The 22,942-nt window shown below is 32.4% G+C and overlaps 1 protein-coding gene across 3 annotated transcripts; it reads right to left on the bottom strand.

The window, feature by feature from the left end:
* Nucleotides 1–4,982: 4,982 nt before the first annotated feature.
* On the bottom strand, nucleotides 4,983–19,898 carry RhoGAPp190 (Rho GTPase-activating protein 190). Of its 3 annotated transcripts, none has more exons than XM_085659492.1 (24): nucleotides 19,585–19,898; nucleotides 18,963–18,999; nucleotides 17,906–18,627; nucleotides 16,932–17,842; nucleotides 16,632–16,841; nucleotides 16,065–16,251; nucleotides 15,869–15,984; nucleotides 15,619–15,771; nucleotides 15,305–15,543; nucleotides 15,030–15,231; nucleotides 14,769–14,939; nucleotides 14,413–14,664; nucleotides 14,155–14,333; nucleotides 13,887–14,070; nucleotides 13,602–13,810; nucleotides 13,099–13,512; nucleotides 12,763–13,002; nucleotides 12,486–12,683; nucleotides 12,342–12,394; nucleotides 11,883–12,264; nucleotides 11,670–11,801; nucleotides 11,501–11,551; nucleotides 10,873–10,969; nucleotides 4,983–10,783 (listed from the first exon to the last, which is right to left on the bottom strand). In XM_085659492.1, exons 3-24 carry the CDS (start codon nucleotides 18,074–18,076, stop codon nucleotides 10,585–10,587), a joined length of 4,950 nt encoding a protein of 1,649 aa, XP_085515618.1. In that variant the 5' UTR covers nucleotides 18,077–18,627; nucleotides 18,963–18,999; nucleotides 19,585–19,898; the 3' UTR covers nucleotides 4,983–10,584. The 3 variants fall into 3 exon arrangements, with proteins under 3 accessions (XP_085515618.1, XP_085515617.1, XP_035725839.2); XM_085659491.1 differs by lacking the exon at nucleotides 18,963–18,999 and having other exon boundaries at nucleotides 17,906–18,251; nucleotides 18,416–18,627; XM_035869946.2 differs by lacking the exon at nucleotides 18,963–18,999 and having other exon boundaries at nucleotides 13,602–13,792.
* Between the last annotated feature and the right edge of the window lie 3,044 nt (nucleotides 19,899–22,942).

Genomic DNA, 22,942 nt, shown 5'->3' with positions numbered 1-22,942 from the left:
ACGAAGCTCATCGTATGCTCGAGGCTGCTTCTCGCTCGGCGTTTCTCGTTCGCCAAGGTCATCGACGATGATGGAAGCGCCCGAACACTGGCAGTACTCTCTACTCAACGGCAAACCTCTGCCATCGATGACGAGAGTGACATCGAAAGTGACGCCGACCACAACGATATCACGATTCCCTATCCTATTAGACTCGAGATTGACCTCGAACCTCCACATCGTACCACTGCATTCCTCCTCTCCTACTTTCTTTCTTTCTTCTTCTTCTTCTTCTTCTTCTTCTTCTTCTTCTTCTACTTCTTCTTCGATCTTCACGCCGTCTAGGCGTTAGGATCGACCTTGACAAAGATTCGTCCTTGAACGACACAGACTCAAACAGCTAAACTCTCGAAAACACTGGAGGAACTCGTCTTCCAGCATTCTCGACACGAATCCTTTCTTCGATCGCTATCTTTCTCTTCTCTTCTTGACTACATTCTCGAGTTAACGAGCTCGCAAGCTGCGATCTCTTCCCTACTTTCTTCTTCACCCTTCTTTTTTCACGTAAAAGTAATAATAACGAAAACGGACGACATGTTGGAACGAGATGTCCTTTGATTCTCAGAGTTCCATCGAATTTTCGTTAGGACGAAGAAATCTTTCTTATATAATATTTATTATATATTTTTTCAGTAGGATATCGCTTGTGATAATATCACTTCTCTCTTCATCTCGAGCTCGAGCACGCTTTCAAATCGTACGATACGTAATGTTGTTTAATATATATGTAACGTATTCTCTGCGCGCGTAACGCCGGTGCGGCTGATCTTGGCGATCAGCCGAAAAAGAGCGGCACTCTTGGGATCATCACCGATAAGAAGAAAAAATCTCTATAAACCATGTACCATTGAAAAAAATTCCTGACCGATATATGATTCGGCGCGTCTCGACGGATAAAAAATGTGAAGAACAACGATGAAGGACGGCGTCGGGTAGTACGATAAAAAAAGAATATCAAAGGGCCCAAACGTGTGTTTAAAATTACGAGAGCCCTTCTTTCTCTATCTCTCTCTCTCTCTCTCTCTTTCTCTCTATTCCTTTTTATTTCTTTCTGTCTTTCTTTTCCTTTTTATCGGTCTTTCCCACCGTTCGCCGTACAAAAAGCAACGAGCTTTCAATCGTATCGTACTAGAACGGAATGCGCGCAATATTCCTCTCTTACTATTGTCGGAGCTTTTTCACATAATTAACTGTATCGGCGAATCAAAGAAATATATTGAAAGATATTACGTGTTATCGCGGAAAAATAATAAAAAGTAGAAGAGCAATTCTCTTTCGATGGCGCGTTCGAATTTATCGGGCAACTTCTAGAAGCACTCGCGTGAGCTTCCAATCTAGCGAATCCCCGGAGGTTCACTCGACGATACGTCGTCGTCGTCGTCGTTGCCTTTGAAGAAAGCCCTCGTAGGAGGAAAACTCGATGGCGCACGTAAAAGGAGAAGAGTAGCAGCAACAATAGCAGCAGCAGCAGCAGCGGCAGCAGCAGCAGCAGCAGCAGCAGCAGCGGCGGCGGCGGCGGCGGCAGGAGTGTCGTCGAGCTTGAGTCCGCTCCCGACGCATGTCAGAGCTGAAAGCTCCGCATGCCCGAAAGCATCGTGAAAACGTTCCTCCTCTTTGTCCTCTCGACGTCCATACGTATTTCGTCGCGTCGTCGTATGGCGTTTCGATTCGAAAATTGGTTGTCCGCGTCACCGGCACGTTTCCGTCTTGTCTCGTCTCGTGTCGTCTCGTTTCGTCTCGTCCTTGTCTCGTCTCGTCCTCGTCTCGTCTCGTCTCGTCCTCGTCTCGTAGTCGTCTTGGTCACGGTCCTTTCTATTCGCTCTCGTGTTCTAATCCTCGCCGTTGCGCGTTCGAGCTCGCGCTCTCGGAAATGCGTGCTTTAGTGCGCGGCACGATCGCAAGCACGAGTCTCTCTCTCTCTTTCTCTCTCTCTCTCTCTCTCTCTTTTTCTTTCGCTCTTTTTCTCTCTCCCTTTCCCTCCCACCCTCTCTGTCCCTTTCTTTCTCTTTCTCTCTCTCTTTCGCTCTCTCTCTCTCTCTCTCTCTCTCTCTCTCTCTCTCTCTCTCTCTCTCTCTCTCTCTCTCTCTCTCTCTCTCTCTTTCTGTAACCCGCTCGAACGAGTTGACCACTCGCGACTGCCGAAGCGTTTCCGAACTCGGCGAGCTTTCGGTGCTTGCGCTGCTACCGCTGCTGCCGGTGGCGCGGCACAGTAGTGGTTGACGCTGATGGTAGCAATGATGGAAGCTAAAGGTGGAGGGAAAGAGAGGTAGAGAGAGAGAAAGGGATAAAGAGAGAGGTGGTAAAGCCGCGTCGAGCTCGACGCCTTGAGAAGCGTGCACTCGCCTGGCCTCGCTTCGTGACGACTCGACACGGCTTGACTCGTTTCAAACGACGAGCACGTATGTAGTTTCGAGCCGATCACTGCTAGCTCGCTCGCTCCTCGCTTACTTTCTTTCTCGACCCCTTGCTAGCTGGCTATCTAGCTAGCTAGCTAGCTCGCTCGCCTAGCCGACGTCTAAATTGATTTTTACGGTGCACCGCCAGTGGCGACGCGCTACGGCCTCCCAAAGCGCCGGACGACTCTCGTTGCCCGGGCAACCCCTTAACGATGACGTCACATACCACCCTCTTGGCAACCCTCTTTTCACCCCGTTTCTCTTCCTCTTATAACTCTCGCTAGTGGCTCCCTCGTCCTCACCAATCTTAACAACACCTTTTCTCATCCTTCTTCCTCTTCCTTTTCGAGAATCCATCTCACGTGCAAAATTGGATATCTTCTTTCTTAAATACTCATTCCTTCCATCATTCTTCTTCCGAACGCACGTTTGAGCGAGCGGTCTCCTTTGCAACTGACATTCTGCATCGGACAGACCAATTATTTCTTGACTTCATTCATTAAAGGAAAAACGTGACGAGGAGTAATAAGATTTGATGACCATTTACATACGCGCTCGTCCTAACAATGAGTTAACTTGAAATGTAATTTTCATAATGTAACGCTCCTTATATTTTACCCATTAACTGTTTCCGCAGAACGGAAAATTTCTCTCTCTCTCTCTCTCTCTCTCTTTCTCTCTCTCTCTCTCTCTCTCTCTCTCTCTCTCTCTTTTCTACGTCCCTTTTTTCTGTAGAACGTGATATCTTTCAATTTTCTTTATTTTTTTAAGCGCATTCGTCTGTCAAACGATATACTTAAAAACCTCCCTTTCTTCAAACATCTTATCCATTAACATAGATCGTTATACAGTTTAAAATTAGTCCTTTAAAAACTAATTCCTCGAATTTACATTTTTTACGTTTTACAAGCAGCATGAGTTCGTTCATTAGAACACTACCGTTGGTAATGCTCTCTCTCTCTCTCTCTCTCTCTCTCTCTCTCTCTCTCCATTCCTCTTTTTTCTTTTTCTTTCCCTCCTTATAACGGTGTCACTAAGAAAAGCAGGTGGTGAAAGACGAAAAAAAAAGGTGACGTTGGTATATCCACGTTGGATGACTGAAATCAACGAGAAGAGCACTGAGCTTCGCCGCCAGGTAAATTTGTGCCACTAATGAACGTGCGAAAGAGTGCAGCCTCAAAATGTGAGTGTACACTCCGCAACAACGTCGGTAACGTCCCCTCAAAAGTACCGTTGCACATTATTACAGGCTACCGCCGTTTTTTCATCCGTCTTTCTTCATTTTTCTAAGCGAGATATATACGTCATTTGACTATGGGCTCTTGGTGGTAGTAGAAATAAAAAAAAAAATATATATATATATATATAAATATACAAAAAAAAAAGAAACAAAACTACTACTATCGTTCTTATTTTAATGTACAATCGATTATTTAAATGAGAAGATATTGTAAATGTATTGTGAGAACAGACTTCGCGAGATGTAAGAAAAATTCTAATATTAATTAATAATGATTGTTAGGGCACGTTTTCAAATTAACAATTATAATTTTCGTGAAGAAATTCGAAAGAGTTGATTTTTTAATTACGCTTAAAACGTGCAATTACCAGTTCCTTCGCGCGACCATCGTGCTTCGGTTTGATCTTATTCCGGTGAATAATTTTCTGTCCTTAATTTTTCCCCGATCTTCAAAGATAAAAAATCACGAAGTAAACATAAATGACGTAAATAACGCCAAAAGCGTAGAGAATTTTTCATTGGACCAAAATTGCTTTCGAAGAAACATTCGCGGTTACATATAAAAAGATGCTCTATATGCCTATAATTAAGGACCACATTAGAAATTATTTTAAAACTCGTGATATTTATGTAACTACAACGTTAATTGAAGAGAGGCCAAAGCTTAGATATATTTGGTAATAGCAGTCGCCCATAAAGTCGCTTTTTAATACTTTGAGAGGATGTAACAATTGAATCAAAACTCGTAGCCAAGTATTTTTATTTAATTAATTTAAAGCAAGACTATAAGAGATAAAGAAAATTAATATCCTACTGACAATAGAAAAATAATTTTCCTATGCGATCGACATTTTTTAGAAGAAAAGTGTAAATGGATAATGGTCGTTCTAATTGGCCACTAGGTACGACGTTGACAGCTGTCGTGCGATTTTGATTTATACGTAAGATATTTTAACGCGTTGGATTTTTTAAATAATTTTCGTGCGATATTGTAAGTGAAATTTCAAGAGTAGAAATAATTTATAAACGAATTAAAACTTTAACAAGTCCTTGCATATTCCGCATAATCTTGTTCGCTAGTACAAGTAGGATTATATGTATGTAGATATATGAACGGCCGGATGGAGGCCGCTTAAAAAAGTCACAGCGATGTAAACTTCAACTTTCCTGCTTTTTATCTTTCATGAGTATTCAATTACACGCGAATAAAAGTGAACGAAAAGTCGGATTAGGAATTAAAGTCGTTGTGTAAACTCCTTGTGCAACGAAAAATAATGACAAAGAAATGACTAGATTTACTGTTCAAATTGTACATAAAGACGATTTTTATTTTTTTAAATACTTTTTGGACACCGATACTTTTTGTGGTATTTTCAGCTTATTTCTCATTTTTTTCTTATATCTTCGCAAACGTCGAAATGCATTCGATTCTTTCATTCTCCCCTCGTGTACGGATATGACACGACGCGTCGATCATACATATTAAATACTCGTCGAACTCTACGAAAGATTTCTCATTATTTAACTTGAAATTTATGTCAAAACGTTTTTGCCTATTCCAATCTATGAGAGCAAGAGCAAGAGCAAGACGATATCGTGATGACGGCAGTACGGCGGAGGAAATGTAGGCCGATTATCGAAATAAAAAGGGACGGTAAACTTTATTAATAATGATCTATACGAGATACCCTCTTCCCCCAAAGCTCCTTCCGTCCTTCTTAAATCTGATTAATCATCTTACAATTCGTAGTATCAAAAGAAAATGATGGTCCGTCGACAATCGCGAATAATGTAACAATACATATTACACCTCGTCCCTATACTATTCTAGAAAACATCACTAGAAAACATCTATCGTAAAGCTCGACACTTTATATCATAATTATTTTGTACATCGGTTATATGTACGAGCGTCGAAAACGGCAGCGCACTGTCCCGCCCTCACTCTCTTTTTTCAATTTTCCCAATTTTTTTGGATTCATAAAGTCAATATGTAACGACCAGTAGATCAAAGCGCGTCGAAGAAGTTGTTTTCTTCCTGATTTTTTTTCCTCCTCCTTTCTTCTTAATCAGACTCTCTTCTCATAGATCTTTTCTTCCTTTTTCTTTCCTTCCTCGACTTCTTTCTTCCCTCTCTATTTCATTTCGTAAATAGCGTCATTAACGCCAATAATTCGTGTCAGCCGTCGATTATGAATGACAACCGTTAATAGCGTAAGCAACAATTATATACACATTAAAAAGCGTCATTACAATTATCGATTACGAGTACTCGTGGATTACTAAATTACATGCCACATCCAAATACATCGTTCGCTCGCCATCTTACAAGACTATATAGCTTTTCATAATTTGTGCATCTTCGAATAAATTGACCATTCAAACGGATACGACTGCTTATTCCTGCTCACTGAACCGGTCGCTGCATCTTTTGTCGATCGATCTTCGTTGCAACGCGTCCTTTATTATATATATTTGATATATGTATATCTTCGCATACCATCGTGGCACAAAATCGAGAAATATCGTTCCTTATATCATAATAAAGATTTTAATTAATTCGCCTTTTTTCTCGTTTAGAGGATGTATGATCCAGTATCGTTGGATTATATTAGTTGCATTAATTAAATAAATAAAAAATAAATGAAAATAATAAAAAGGAAAGAAAAAAGTTGACTGTCTATAGTATTTAGCATGTTGGATGTATATAAATATGCATACACGTATAACTTCTTGAAATAGCATTCCACATGTTGGTAAAATTTTTTTCTTTCGAGCCTTCGATCGATATTTTCGCAGCCTGTACGCGAAACGATTGCGATCGTTGTTTCATTATAAAGTATAGAAATATTTGCCAGCATCGGTGTATATTTTTTATATGTTTCATAAAGATCGATAAATGTGTTCGTCAAGAGGTAAAGCGGTGTGGGGTGTAAATTTTAACAAATATCTCTATGTAAATGTTATTCGAAAAATTCGACGTTTTATCGTTTCATAAAATAAAGATTCGTAATCAGTGGAAATAAAAGAAAGTACGATAAAATATTTATATTAACTTTTTGCGTTAATATAAACTCGACAATTAACACCCAAGACCACGCAACCCATTTTCTTTTTTTTTCTTTTTTTTTTTTCGTACATCTACATCCACATTATACTTCATATAACTCATTCGCAAGCACACTAATCACACAGTTTTCCATTCTTTGTTCGTATTGTTTCTTGTTAACTTATATAGTACGATTTTAAAAAGTGATTGCGTCTCAATTATTCGTTAAATATTATATTTAAGACATATCGAAGTTTCAGCAGCGTCGTCAGTATAAAATTTCATAACTTCGCGCAAATTAGAAATCCTATACCTACTAATGCTATATATAATACGTTTAATTTTTTTTATGTATCAACCACATACGATCTAAATGCGATCGCTTACCGATTTCGATTTGATGTCTTCATGAATGAATCCGAGAATTGTAACAACGTGTTTTCCGTCTCACTTTACGTGTTCGCTTTTTTCTTTTTCTTTTTCTTTTTTTCTTTTCTTTTTCTGTCTTCCTTTTATACATGATATATATCTCCTGATAATAAAACCCAAAATGCAAAATGATCATCCTTTCGACGCCCGTTCGAACTCGCGAACATTAAATTGACGATACGACGCAACACGGAGTTGCATGGGAAAAAATAATTTATTAAGTAAATTATCGTTCCGCGTTTTTTTTTCTCTATCTTGGATGGAACTATTTGGCAAAGAATTGCTGAAACTATGTATCAGTGATACCATACAGATAGACAAAGCGGAACATATAGTGTAGGAAACTTTTAATCAGCAGAGATTCCCATCGTTCATATACAATAATAATATAGCTATTGATACAACGAGGACAGGGTTGCGTCCATTTACACGTTATGTATAATATTATATTTATATAATATGTATATGGATTATTTACAAAAATCGTTATAATTTATTATAACGACGACATTTATAAATACACAAATTTTCTGGAAAGAAGAAAAACATACTCATCGAAAGTTCAAGACTTGAAACAGTGCGACATATCTAAATTGGCGATCGAATGCAACTACGATTTGCATGATGCTCGTTGTGATCGTAGACTCGTTTTGTTCACATTATAAATACTCCATACGTCTAATTGCAATCTAACTTGAATAATAAATCAGATCGTTTTGCAAAAAGCGATTAAAGTATATGCTTTAGGCCGACATACGCATCGCAAAGCGCAGTCGTCGATATATCGGAGATGAAAAAAAAATCGCATCTCCTTACCGTAAGAAAACCGCTTTGCGTGCACTAAAAAAAAAACGATTCGTACAGGAATATAATAATAATAATAATAATAATTATTATTATTGTTATTATTATTATTATTATTATTATTATTATTATTATTATTATTATTATTATTATTATTATTATTTTGCGTTCGTGATTAGAAGAAAGAAGAAATAAAAGAAGAAACAGATCGTCGAAAGATCGAAATCCATGAGGAAAAGTGGACGCAAACGCTTCTTTTATTTAAGTTTCGACGTTCGGCGCAACTGTACAATTATAATACATTCGCACATCATCAGTCCACTCTATAAATTAAAAAAGACGATCTCTATTCGTTCGTTTCCATGTTATCACAGGCAACGACAGTTTAACATTTAATTTTAATGGGACTACGCTTATATCCCACAGTCTGTACGCGTCGTGATTGAACGTCCAGTTGCAAGAGATTTATTAAAGCAGAATCCTAAACGGATATTATCGTAAAAAAGTGAGTTTGCTTCAGTCAGAAGACAAGATGATGGCGGAACACGCACCGAGAACTGATTTTGATGAGTATAAATGAGTATTCGCCAAATCTTTTTAAAATATTAATGATCGCTAAGATGAATGATTACTTTTCAATATTATCTTATTACTTGCGATATGCAGTGACCATTTATGGATATTTAATCATGCTTTTTTGATCTCGTGCGTACCAACTACACCTTGCTTCCTATCACAACGTTATATAATTACGTACATACGAATGTATAAAATTTGATTACTACTAAATGGGAATGTAAGTACGATTCGCTGTTTATTAGGTGTGCTTGCGAGACATACACGCACACACATTTATAGAATTATCATTAACAATGTTCTTTTATAAATGCGACGATGCGTTCGACAGGCGTATATTTGAAGCAAGCGGCCGTGTTCGCGATTTCGTCTTGCAAAAAAGATTTAACGTGTCTTTTAATATCGCGGCCGTGCTACAAATTCACGTCTACGAATTCAAAATTAACAATAACCATCTCCGACGCTTTTTATGCAAATTTTTTTTATATATTTCGAATTAGAAAAATTGTGCTAATGTTGGCATTCAATGAGCTTAAATTCTAATTTTAACGGTATTTCATTCTTTTCATTCGCTTTCATATACACTTAAACGACGTGCAACTTCGAAATATGGCTCGCCAAAAAGGTATGATTATTAAAATCCTAACATACGGATTTATTTATGGCACATTTGTAGCAACAAAAAAAAGGCATAAAAACAAAAAGAAAAATGATTCCAACAATATTATAAAATTGTCAGAATTAGCGGATCAATTAATAATTATTCTCTGTGTTCCATTAATAATATGACCAGCACTTTGTCAAATACGTAAGTACATATTTAAGAGATTGATACGTTTCATTAGCTACGCTGGCACAAAACATATTTCTTAATAAACAAAATTAAGTCTATTATTCGATCTATCTTCCTTTTTAAAAGTATTTTTCTATAGTTCGCCTTGGTTGTTCGTAATTTAATATCTTACATTAGTATATTTCTATATACACCTCTGTTCAAAAAAATCGAATAGTTACCTAGATAACTTTAAATCTATTGAAGAACACCGCTGTATATCTGCTTTTTTTTTCTTTTTTTTTTCTTTTTTTTTTTTTTTTTTTTTTTTTTTTGTAATTTTCAAAGTCTGCCTCGTATAAGTATATTGTTAACAATTTAATGCTCTCCGTATGACATTATTACTGCTTATTTATAAATTCCGTAATCTCATGTAATATTTCGTTTTCAATTAGACGGAATAGATATATGGATTATATCACCATACAGCTTATTGAACGCTACTTGAAATAAAATTTATGCGATTGGAAATACCATTTGAAAAATAATTTTTATAGAGCGAAGTAAAATTATTTTTAGAATGCAATCGAAATGACATTACATGAAAACGTTGCATTTGATACTATTACTGGCAAAACAAGTCATATCAAAATAAATAATGCGCATAAAGATTATATAATTATTTTGCTTAATAAAGACGCGTCCCCCACTTCCCTTTCGACGAATATCAGTTTCTTTTTTTTTTTTTTTTTCTATGAAATTAGTAAAATAATTCAATATGATACTTAAACTACATGAAAAAGCAACATCAATTTTGACATTACAATTATTTGATATTATCAAATATCAAGTCTTATATCTAATACGTAGTAATAAATACATCGTTTTGGATACATCCAACATGATACATGCATACTGTTATGACACTTGGATTGACATAATTACTTGCATTATTAACCGATGTATAAACAGCCGTCTTAGGATCATCATTCGATCATTCCGCTCGGTCATGTATTTTAAACAATATAAATGAAGATTTAAATAAATTCGGTCTTTTATGTCGCATACTTAAATTAATCGTATTATGTATGTACTACGTCAAAACAAATATTATAAACTATAATGAGACCAATCATTCTGCGTAATTGTCACTGATAACATGTTAGCATGCATCAGGCTCTTTTAGAAGCAACAAGTTCTGAGGAGAACTATAATATTACTTTTTAAATAGATTCGGTTTTGTTTACACAACCAAAAATTCCTGCAATAACATTTTGCACTACACCATTACGATAGCCTCTTCTCCACAAAAAAGAAAAGGATATTGATCAATCATTGTTTGCACAACATCTTCTAAATATGGCCTCATGGCTTCAAATCTGCCAAGGTCATTAAATTCTATTGGTAATAATGTGGGCCACCAGCAAATGGCCAAATTTTTGCTGTCCATACTATTTAACTTGCAATTTTCTGCCACTCTGTAATCGCATAAATTATTAATCACAGGTAAATAGACATAAAAAAAGATATACGTTAAATATACAAAATAACTTGAAAAAGATCTTACTTGACAAAATGTTGAAATATGAATTTCAGTACATCAAAGTTTACTGGATTTAATTTATTAAGCATCAAACGTAAAGCTAGCAGTCTGCAACTACGATCTGGAACCATAAATATATTTGTATTATAGTATTCCTAAAAATTTTATTTAACAATAAACCGTAACAATAACAATAACAATAATAATAATGATAATGGTAATAGTAGTGATAATAGTAGTGTTAGTAGTAATAGTAATAGTAATAGTAATAGTAGAATAGTAGTGATAATGATAATGATGATGATGGTAATAATAATAATGATGATGATAATAATAATAATAATAATAATAATAATAATAATAATAATAATAATAATAATAATAATAAAAATAATAATAATAATGACAATAATAATAATAGTAATAATAATAATCATAATAATAATAATAATAATAATAATAATAATAATAATAATAATAATAATAATAATAATAATAATAATAATAATAATAATAATAATAATATTAACATTAAGATAAAGAAAAGAAAGAACAAGCAATGTTTGTTCTGCATTAACCGTATTTTAGAGAAGCATAATAATTATGATAACAGTCACGTATATTAATATTCCAAAGAAAAGGCGATACTAACCTTCCATATTCATGCAAGTCGCTGACATTGGTTTACTGATGCCACGTGCACCTAATATAAGCACACACATAGCTCTACATTCTCATATCAAATAACATTTAAGTATATTTTTCTTATGAATCAACCAATCGTTTTGTTTTTTATAATATTGCTACAATTAATTACTCACCCGATATATCTTCGAGTTCATTCATGCGCTCTTTGTCAATGAGTGGTGGTAACCTCTTAGAAAAGAAATCTTTTAAAGCTGTTGCGACTGCATTTACAGGAATGTCCAAAGAATGTATATCCACATTACCATCTATAATTAATAAGAATTATATTTTGTAGATGAAATGTATTTTTAATTAAAGCATTTCTATTAAATCTATTGCATAAGTACCTTCTTCGAACTTCTGAAAAAGAAGTTCAACGTGCGCTCGATTTCCAGGAACTCTATATATCCCTTCTGAATCTAATCCTTCGTCTTCAATGAACCGTACACATTTCTCCAAAAACAATGGTATCCGATTAGTTTCGCTTTGTGCAAAGTCTTCTATCACTGGTTGTTGTATTTGACCTGAAATTGGTGTTCCACTAGGTCCTTTTGTTTGCTTTATTTTCTCCTGCTTTTTCTTTTCCCTTTCTTTTTCTTTCTCTGCGTGTTTCTTAAGTTTCTCTTCTTTCTGCCTACGTTTTTCTAATTTTTCGTCTTCCTTTGCTTTCTGTTTATCTTTTTTCCGTGTTGATTTGTCACCTTCTTTACCTTTATTGAGTATTCCAAACTACAAAAATATAGTACATATAAATATATTTTTATATTTAAAGGTAACAGATGTTTATATTGCTGCTCTTTACTTACACTAGGAGAATTTATTTCACGCGGAGATGAAACATCTAGGCTCGATTCATCATCTGTGTAACGTTATAAAAATTATTAAATTAAAAATTTGTTTATAATTTCTTTAAAAATAAACAAAATGAATGAATCATAAAAATTACTTACAAGAAGCACTAAACATATCTTGAGCCATATGTTTAGTATTAAAAGGATGTTGCAATGTTGCTGCTAAATGCTGTTGTTGTAATGAATTACCAAATCTTTTGCGTAAACTTGCTGCTGCATGCTTGTATTGCTTTGATCTGGCCCTTGACATTTGTTCTGGATCACTTGATTCAGAACTATCTGGAGTTTCACTAGATACTGATCCATAAAATGAAATTATTATATTATTGCTATGTATAGATTATTTATATAATATAATGTAGAAAAGTAAACGTACCTCTTTCTGCAGGATCGATTCTCCAATTTTTATCATCTTTGAGATTATAATTCATTCCTACAATACCATCTCCACTTCCCATACTTGCCAATGATGGCACTTTTGGAGTTGCAACTGGTATAGGAATACGTTTCTTACGTATCCTTTTATGCGTTAATGGTTTCTTATTTACTTTTCCTAAAGTATCCACTACTTTTTGTCTTTCTAAAGAACTCCATTCTGAATCAGAATCACTGTAAGCTATACATAAATAAAAAACATAAGTACATGAAATATATTACAGCTATTTAATGCGTTGTCATATTCATGTATTAAATGTATTAAACTAATGCTTACATGGTTGTCCTTTTTCACGTCTATGTCGTAATTTAGATTTGTTGTTTCCAACAGAATCTTGCACTAACGCATACATATAGTCACCGTCGTAAGCAGAATATAAACTAGGAACAAGGTCTTTCACCTGTGCATATTCAGATCCGAGATCTACCAATTCAGGTGTAGCAAGAGGAGCATGGCCCAGACCTACTTTAGGACCATGCTCATCTTTTTCACCTATTGTCATTCTAGCTATAGCGTCTGTTACATTGGAAAAATCTTTTAAATTAATTTTTCCGGGTTGCTTTAGCGTTTGACTATTTCCTTTTGGCCGTGGTTTCGCTTGCGAAATATGACGTCTACCTGTTGTAAAAGCTCTATGAGGATAGCTATTTGTTACTCCATCTTGATGCATAAATGTTTCTTTAACCCATCCTATATGAATAAATAATGTACACATGAATGTCAAGAAATTCAAGATTAGCTCTATTATCGATATACTATTATACTTCTATAATACTAACCGGATAATTTGTTAGTAATGTCTCCAGATTTTAACATCTCTCTTTCCCTTTCTTCTCGATAAAAATCAACTTGACTATATATATCACTATCATCACTTGGACTAGCTCTGTTATCAGCAAATTGTTCAGTCAATCCCGGATCTCCAAGATCACCATCCGGCGTTAATTGTTCATACGACTCTGAGCCACTTCTGAAAGTTACAGACATACTGCTTCACATTAGATTTGTGAATTATAGAAAAAGTATCATTTATACAATACTTTAAAAGGTTTGAGATTACTTACCCATCATCTGGCGTTTGAAGATGATAGCTTTCATGTCGTGGTGGTGGCATTGGATGTAGAGCAGAGTATTCTAATGTACCCTCACCACTATCATTTAAATTACCAGGTTCCTCCATATTGAATGCTTGCTCAATTTCTGGTTTTTTTTCCCACACCTCTTTAAAAAAGGGCGTATAAAAAGCAGCTGCAATCATAAAATCAATAAATTTACATTTTATCGAAAGTATATAACGCTAATAATAAATTTATTATCTAAAGAAAATTATACTTTTCTGTTGACAACTTGATGCAGATGTCATGAAATGTGCTTGTAATCTATCTGCGGTTGCATTTCCTTCTGTGATAAGCAAATGACTCAAATCATTACTGAAGAAAGCATTGGCACCTCCAGTATCAGTCACAGCCATAATTTGTATTGGTAAATTGGGTATGTTCATAGAAAATGCACTGAAAGCAATTTCAATAGATATAATAACAACTGTATAATAAAAAGCGAAAAATGTTAAATCAATAATATAATACATACTTAAGAGTTGCAAGAGATGCTTTTCTCTTTGTTGAATAAACCAATATGAAACCATGTACAAGTTCGTCTCTAAATGCATTTGCTCCGTGAAAACTCGAAATAATAACTTCAACTCTGCGTTTGGATTCCCCCAAAAATGTTTCCAATACAATAGATCTATCTCCACTGAGAAAACAACACTGATGACTGAGTAAAGGTCCAAGAACATTTTCCACTGAATAAGGATCTCCACAGAACATACACATTATTATTCTGTAATAAATAATTTACTTGTAGTTATTCCACTTTCCTTATATATACATAGAATTTCTAACTTATAAAGCTATATATTTAAATTATATTATTTAATAAATTACCTAATGTCTGGTTCTAAACATTCTATAACACTTTGGTAAATATTCAAAAATCCAGCTCGATGATTTATAGATTGTATAAGTTGCTGTAGAGCATCTTTCACCAAAGGCGTTGGGAATCTTTTATCTTGTTCTAAATCATCTATGCAAACATCAATAAAAGGACACTGCAAACTATATCATAAATAATAAATATCAAAAATAAGAATAAGCAATCTAATTTTTCAATGGAATTAGAAAAAAAACTTTTCTAAGCACATATACCTATCAGCAAGATTTTGTCCTTCTTCCCTGAGTCGTATTGCTTCTATATCATCAATACTTGATTCTGGTAAAAACATAATAACAATAGGTAATCCTTGAAACGGTAACCTATCTTCTTGTTCTAAATTTGAAAGTAATGTTTTCTCTAATGACGAACGAATGTATTCGAACGAATCCTCATTTGAATATATACAAAATGATCCTGCAATGATAAAACATCAAGAAAATATTTTAAATATTATTGATTAAATATTATAAGATTTTTTATTATATACCGTGTGGCATGAAATCTGAGGTGGTAAAAGAATTGTGTGGTAATCCTACATCACCATCAATAATCCTATATCCCAAAGTGTATAATTGGCAATCAATTTCTACTTCATCATCATCTGTTTGCGCTCTTATTTCCCGAGCGAATTCCTCACCAAGACCGTTACATCCAAGTATAACTAGATTCAATTGATTGTTATCTGATGTTAATTGCCACTGACTACTATGATTCCAAGATGAAGGTCTACAATAATATAACAATATTTTAAAATAAACTTTAATTTATAGAAAAAATTATTATGTGATAGAATCACTTTACCTGTGGGCTTTTGTACCAAGTATCCTTTCTATAAGAGCATCCATGCAATTTGGGTATGCTGGACAATGTTCTCTTATAGGACAGTGAACAAATCCTAAGTGTTGGAACAACATCAACTTTCTATCTTGATCCAATCTGTCTAAAGCTTTGTACCTGCACAATAATGTTCATGTCATAACAATAATGAATGATTTCAACCATAAATTCTTCAGTAGGAATCTTAAAAGATATATTTTAATTGATTATTAACCTAAAATCATCTAGTAAAGCGTCCGTAATTTCTTTTATATCATCCTGTGTAATGGTTCCAGAAGGTGCTATGCTTTTGAAGTGATAAAATAAATCAGCATGTTCTAACAATAACTCCTGCGAAAAACAAAAAAATACAAATATTTATAGTTAAGAGATTTTTAATATTTATGATCAATACCAATATCAATACATACTTGAAAATTATGTTTTGCTTTTTCAATTATTTCTTTTTGATGTTGGTCATATATTTCCTGACAATCATGATGAGAAAGAGCTTCAAAACATTCTCTACCCATAAATAGTACTCTAACCTCAGATAATTGTTTTCCAGGTGTAACATAACCAGTTTCTTCTAATAACTGCTTAAACTGTTTCTTCCATCTAATAAAATAATTATACATTATAAGATCCAATTGAATTAAGAGTAATTAAATTGAAATTGAAGATAGCAAAATTTCTATCATCATTATGCTAATTAAGATCTGCTTATAATTATACAATACATAAAAAAGCAGTAAATAAAAGCATAGATTACCTTTTTGGAAGTCTGCACAAAGAAACACCACCCAGAATAAAGCAAAGCATTAATATATTATGGATGAATATTATTGTCTAAAATTCTAAATGATTGTATAATCACAACAACAGAAGCATATACAAAATTAAGCAATGACACGAAGATTAAGAATAAATATATTAGCTTAAAATTTGGCTCAATATTTTTATATCAAAGCATTATTCCACTGTATTACAATACTTACTCTAATCGACGTTGTTCTTGTTGTAAAGCATTTACATGATTTTTAAAAACAGTTTCAGCCTCTGATGTTTCTAAAACGTCATAAGGAATTTTAGAGCTATTATTTTCTCCAAAATCATAATCAATCCAAGGTATATCCTCGGGACACTCATAAAAATATTGATGAAAGTCAGGATGTTCTTTTATACACTGTTGTACTGCAGACCATTCCCTAGTGAACAAAATTAACAATAAAATTTTATTCGTTTTTTTAATTTCACTTAAAAACAAAATTGCACATAAAATAAAAATAAAATCTTACTCATTCATTAAATTTGATATATCAGGACATATCTCATGAAGAACATCTGGTAATACATCCAAGTATCCTTGTATTTTTTTTGCTACCTGCTCATCTTTTAGTTTTTTAATATGTCTTCTAAATAATCTTTGTGTTGCGTCAACTCCAAATAATTCTATGAAAGTTGAAAATTCTTTATGTTGTGCAAGTTTTTTAGATGCTTGTGACCATAGTGCACGAAAATCAGTAACATGTATGCGAATTAATCTTTGCAAAGATTCAGTGGATGTATCTAATAACTCTTTTCTAGCCCTAGCTGCCTCCGCGTAAGGAATCACTTTACTGCGCGTTTTAGTTTTATCAATTAACTGTGCTACGATCATAAAGGCCAGGTCAATATTAATATTTTCATGCGCAGAAGTTTCCACTATTAGTATAGATCCCTTATATTCTTTACGCATCACTAACTTTTCTGCTTCTTTGACATATTGTTCATTTGCATCATCATTTTTAGTTGTGATCAGAACTATAGGCTTTTTTGTTTTCATTAAATTATTTAGTATGTTAGCTACTATTTCAACTTGTTTCTCGATTAATCTGTTAGGCACAACACTTACATCGAATACACACAAGAAACCATCAATATTCAGTTTACCATCTGGTAAAACTTTTTGTTCATATTCTTTTTCAATACCCAATTGATTTTTGCAGATGTACATAAGTTTTTCAGCACTAGTAATTTTAGTTGCTGCACATCTCTTTGCGTAAGGTTCCATCTTACCACCCTTAAAAGGTTGAAAGGATGCATCATCTATAAACTCTGTATGCTCTATCACTTGAAATTGATATTCTGCACCATCTTCAGCAGTCTTTGTTACTTCGCCCCAATACAAAAAGTGATCATTATTCACGACTCTGCCACTAAAATCCGACTGCAAAACATATAATATAATCAATGAACTTATTTAAAATTATAATTCAAAATATTACAATACCTGTGATAATACTGAAATATGGTCCACATTATAATCATCGCTGAGAGAACGCATAAAACGATTACATAAGCATGACTTGCCAACTCCAACTTGTCCTTTATCTTTCTCAGTACCAGAAAGTCCAACAACCGCAATATTTATAGCCTTGACATTATCGCTTTTCCTTGCCATTTTTGGAATAATGTACAGTTATAACACTTGTGCAATTTTTAAATTTGAAAATAAATTTGTTTTTCTCAAATAATGTTATTCAAGACATATTTATATATGTTTAAAAGTAAATGGTATTATAATTGCTTATATTTATTAGGAATTTGTTCGCATATTTTTGATCATAATATTAGATCTACAAACATGCATGAAAATCAGAAGAACTTCCCTTAGGTAACATTTTTATTAATTCTATTACTTTAATTTGTTTTTTCGCACTTGGAACTTATATGTCATCACAATAATGCAATTTCAGATGTAGTATCCAAAAATTTGTATAAGCATGTATATTTAACTAACATTTGCCAAAATTTCATTTGTGCTTTATCAACACAATGTCCTTATTCCAAATTTGCCAGTGATAATGCCATATAATCATTTCTTGATAATGTACATATCTCAAGACTTCAAAAGTTATATATATGAAATACAATATATTCCAACTTCAGTACAATTTCAAGGAAAATTATCTTTTAAAAAGTATGGTACGTAATAGGATTGATGACATATATCTGAAAGTTACAAAAAGAAAAGAATGGATATATCTTGCAATGATTAACCAAGATAACAAAGTAGACAAGTAAAAAAAATTTCACAAAAAAGTAAAATATAATTTATATATGAAATATATAAATCTAAAAACAAAGATCAAACTATAGTGGTGTTTCAGATCAATTATTTTTTTATTCTATTTCAGACCAATTAATTTATCATTCTTAATATTACATTTCTTCTATAAAAATTTATTATAAAGCCCAAGCACACATGAATCAACTCTTTAACAGTTCATTATTTTTACAAACACACAAATAATCTTTAATAAATCGAATATCATTTAAACACCTACACGTAAATGTAATTGAAGGCAACTGTTTTCTTTTCAACTAAAAATAAAATGATGATTGCATTAGCATTCAATAAAACATTATGTCTATCACGTTACAATGTAAAATAGTCGATTTTTTGCCATTAAGATAATTTCGAAAAAAGAAAAATTCTAATATGTTTCATAATACGTCTTTTAAAAATTACACATACAAAAAAAAAATCGAATTTTTAATATCAAAAAGCATAACTGCAACAATAGAAAAATAAATCATTATACGTTGCTGCGTGTCTAGATTGTGAACGGTCCTCGCCATTCGTCAAGCTTATTACGTGCGATCATTGAATTGTTACATCGAAATACAAAAAAAAAAAAAGAATTAACACGCGCGATTTGTTCGAAATATGATTGACAGCTATGAATAGATCAATATGCAATGTACACATCCGCGCTGAATTTTGATAGTGACGATTGCGCGTACATACGTTTTTAATATGCTAAGTTACACATAAGTTTGACAAAATCAACTTTAAACTCTTAAGATCGTCGTGTATAAGTCATTGAACGGAAGAAGATTATTTTTATCTTTTTTTTTTTCTTTTTTTTTTTTTTTTTAATACGAAAATGCTTCTTTCGCGAGTACCTTAAAATTGATGTGCTATACTCGCATGAAAGTCATACAGATACATATATTTCTTCGTTGAGCGATCTCACGAGCCGACCGGCCGTCTCGTTGAAACTTTTCTAAAATTCGACAGAACCTTCACCGCTTTTTACCGTTCGTCTACTATCTTGACTTCTTTTCCTGCATACACACCGCACCAAAAAATATCTAACACTTTTCTGGACAGTGTTAAATTCCAGGCGTGTAAATAACTTCACGTCAAACTTCGAGTATTGCCCCGTAAAGGAGCCATCTTGGTGGGTGGGCACACTGCGACTGATGTTTTTAATAACGATAGTATAATATGCTATCCTGGACAGGATCGTAACAACATAAAATTATTTTGACTACTGATTGTTCTACATGAGAAAACAATTAAAAAATCGCATAAATATAATAAAAAATATTTTAATTATTATCTTTTTAAATAAAGTATTATTACGTATTAATAAGAAAATTTTATCGATATATTGCGTAGCAAATAAAAATTAGAAATATATTATAATATTTCAATGAAAAAAGTTTGAATAGATATGGCACAAGATGAACATACTTATATCTTGGGAAATTGATGCTGAAATATAAATAATTGTCAAATAGGATTTTATGGGATTCTGATTGGAGCATTTTATGGGATTCTAATGTAACATATAAGTATCATCCAATTGAGATCCGGTAAAGTTAGCTTTCATCCACCTTCGTTACGTTACCATTTTTTATTTTTCAAAAACAATTTCCTAATGTCTATATACATACATATGTATCTTTTATTAAATTAATGACAAGATTCAATAAATCGTAAATTCAAAAGTAAAGCAATACATTGAAATACATTGTATCATATTAAAGCAGCGACGGTCCTGACTATCAAACGATAGTATCGCCCTCTAATAATTCAAAAAATGCCGATAGTAATGTACTAACAATATTAATGCATTTAATAATTTAGATGTGAAAATAATTTTTATATAAAAAATATATTTTTGACGAACGTGAAATAGATTCTTCATTTTGTGAGAAAAAACGATGAAGTCGATATAATATGTTCAAAACGTATTCTTGTAATAACGAAATATATACACGACACAATATATACAACAAATACATTTAAAATCACGTGATCATCGCGGGTAATTAGATATCCAATCACATTATAGTTTCCATGTTAATACTTTCACTTGCACGGTATTAAGGCTATTCATCACTTCTTGTTTTATAACATTTTACGTGTAACAATGAGTACAGGCGTAATTCTTAAATGATTTTAATGAACAAGGTCTCATTTTAAAAGTAAAGGTTTCAAAAAGAACACAACTTTTCAGAACTTTTGGAAAAGTTTTATTTTCTTTGAAAAAAATCGTATTAAAAATAATATTCTTCCTACAATAGTTTATCCATAAAAATAAAACTTTTTAAAAAATTTGAGAAAGCCATATCCTCACTTAAACCTTCATCTTTAAAATGAGATCTTGTTCATTAAAATCATTTAGAAATTACACCTGTACTCGCTATTGATGTAAACGCTGTTTTCGGCATTTTTCATAAAATAAATTTCGTATAGTGGTGCTTTTTGAATTTGCGGCAAAAGAGAAGAAACTCTTATTCGCACTACTGATTTTTATATAAACGCTAGAATGATATGTAGTTTGTTTCCGTGAAGTGGACAATTGCTTCCTTATCAGCTTCAAATTTTCTGATTCATTCCAAATACAAAGAAACGCGTTTCGCCATGCTCATACGAAAAAACCACAATAACCTATTCAGGCATTTTAATGAGTTATTGCCTGATGATTCTATGATAAAAACTATTCAATCGTTCATATTAACAATATATAAAATCATGGAATAGCATATAAAATTATTTCAAAATTATAATTATTTAAACGATGTATAACCTACACAGAGTACAATAAATTAATATATAAATAATAATGTACACTCGTTTAAATATTACACAGTTCGTAACATGTGTTAAATATAAAATAATTTCAATTTAATATTTCAATAGAATTAAATTTTGATCTCCGAGTTGTAGACTACATTTAATATCAACAAAAATAAACTAACGTTTAGCTGACTTTGACCTTTATCGATCCATTCTTCTTTCATATTCTGACGAGGAAACATCGAAGCTCTTTCTCTCATTCTAAACGTCTTAGACAATACTTTTGTTAATTTTATAATTATTAATTTATAATGCATAATGTATATGAAGTACAATAAACCAATATTTAAACAATAATACATTCGCTTAAACATTACATAGCTCGTAACATATGTTAAACATAAAATAATTTCAATTCAGAGATACGCTTTGAAAAATTATTATATATTATATTACTGCTATTATTTTTTATGTAATATATGTTATATCATACGTTATATATTTTATCATAAATATTATCGAGGTAATAGCTGCTTAAATACACTTATTTGTATAAGTTTAACTAGAAATAAAAAGTATAAAATTTATACAATTAACAAACATTTTTCAATTAATCTATCTTTAGAAAAATATAATCTAACAAATGATCTTTTCTTGCTTTTTTCAGATGTACTACTATTTTTTACTATTTACTACATATAAAAATTTCTGTGACACACTCACTCAATCGTTAGGTTATGTGTGAAAGATTTATGACATACAAGCTTATACAACGATATAATAGGCGTATTATATGGGAAATAGTGTTTCTCTACTGCGCTTGTAGTTCATATTTTGCCCATACTTGTCGCTGAAGTCGCATATTATATCGTTACGAGCGATAGGTGGTAAAGAACCTTAAGTCCATTGTATTCAAATTTGATAAATTAGTGTTATAATATTTTTCACTTCTCGATCATTAATCTTGTATAATTTTTAATACGTTCACATATGAAAAAGTTTCACATATTTAGAATACTTTTTATACTATATCAATATTTTATTGACATTTAATTAAAGATTCTTTACAATTCGATTGGACGATAAATTCGTATGATTTTACTAACCATGATTATCAGATTTAATTAAAATAAATGATCTTTTAATAAAGTCATTATTATACATATACGTCATATTTTAGCTCAATATTATTGATATAAGTAACTTATAACCATAGTATATGTATGGTACAATGTAAATACCCTTGATACATTAGTTACATCTAATTTTCATTGTATTCGATAGAAATATTATATTGAACAAAGCTTTAATAACATAATTGACAGTTATTAGTTCCTATAAGATTAGCGCTGTAACTCACTTCTGGTAAGTTGTCAACACAGAACTCTGGTTGCAGTGTCTATAGTTATATATATATTAGTATAGTCTATGCTTTGGTCTTCTTGTATATAG

Source organism: Vespa mandarinia, chromosome 9 (assembly GCF_050613455.1).
Source record: "Vespa mandarinia isolate Hongniang chromosome 9, ASM5061345v1, whole genome shotgun sequence".
Lineage (NCBI taxonomy): Eukaryota > Metazoa > Arthropoda > Insecta > Hymenoptera > Vespidae > Vespa > Vespa mandarinia.
The sequence above is the reverse complement of the archived record's forward strand: the minus strand, read 5'-3'. Positions and strand labels throughout refer to the sequence as shown.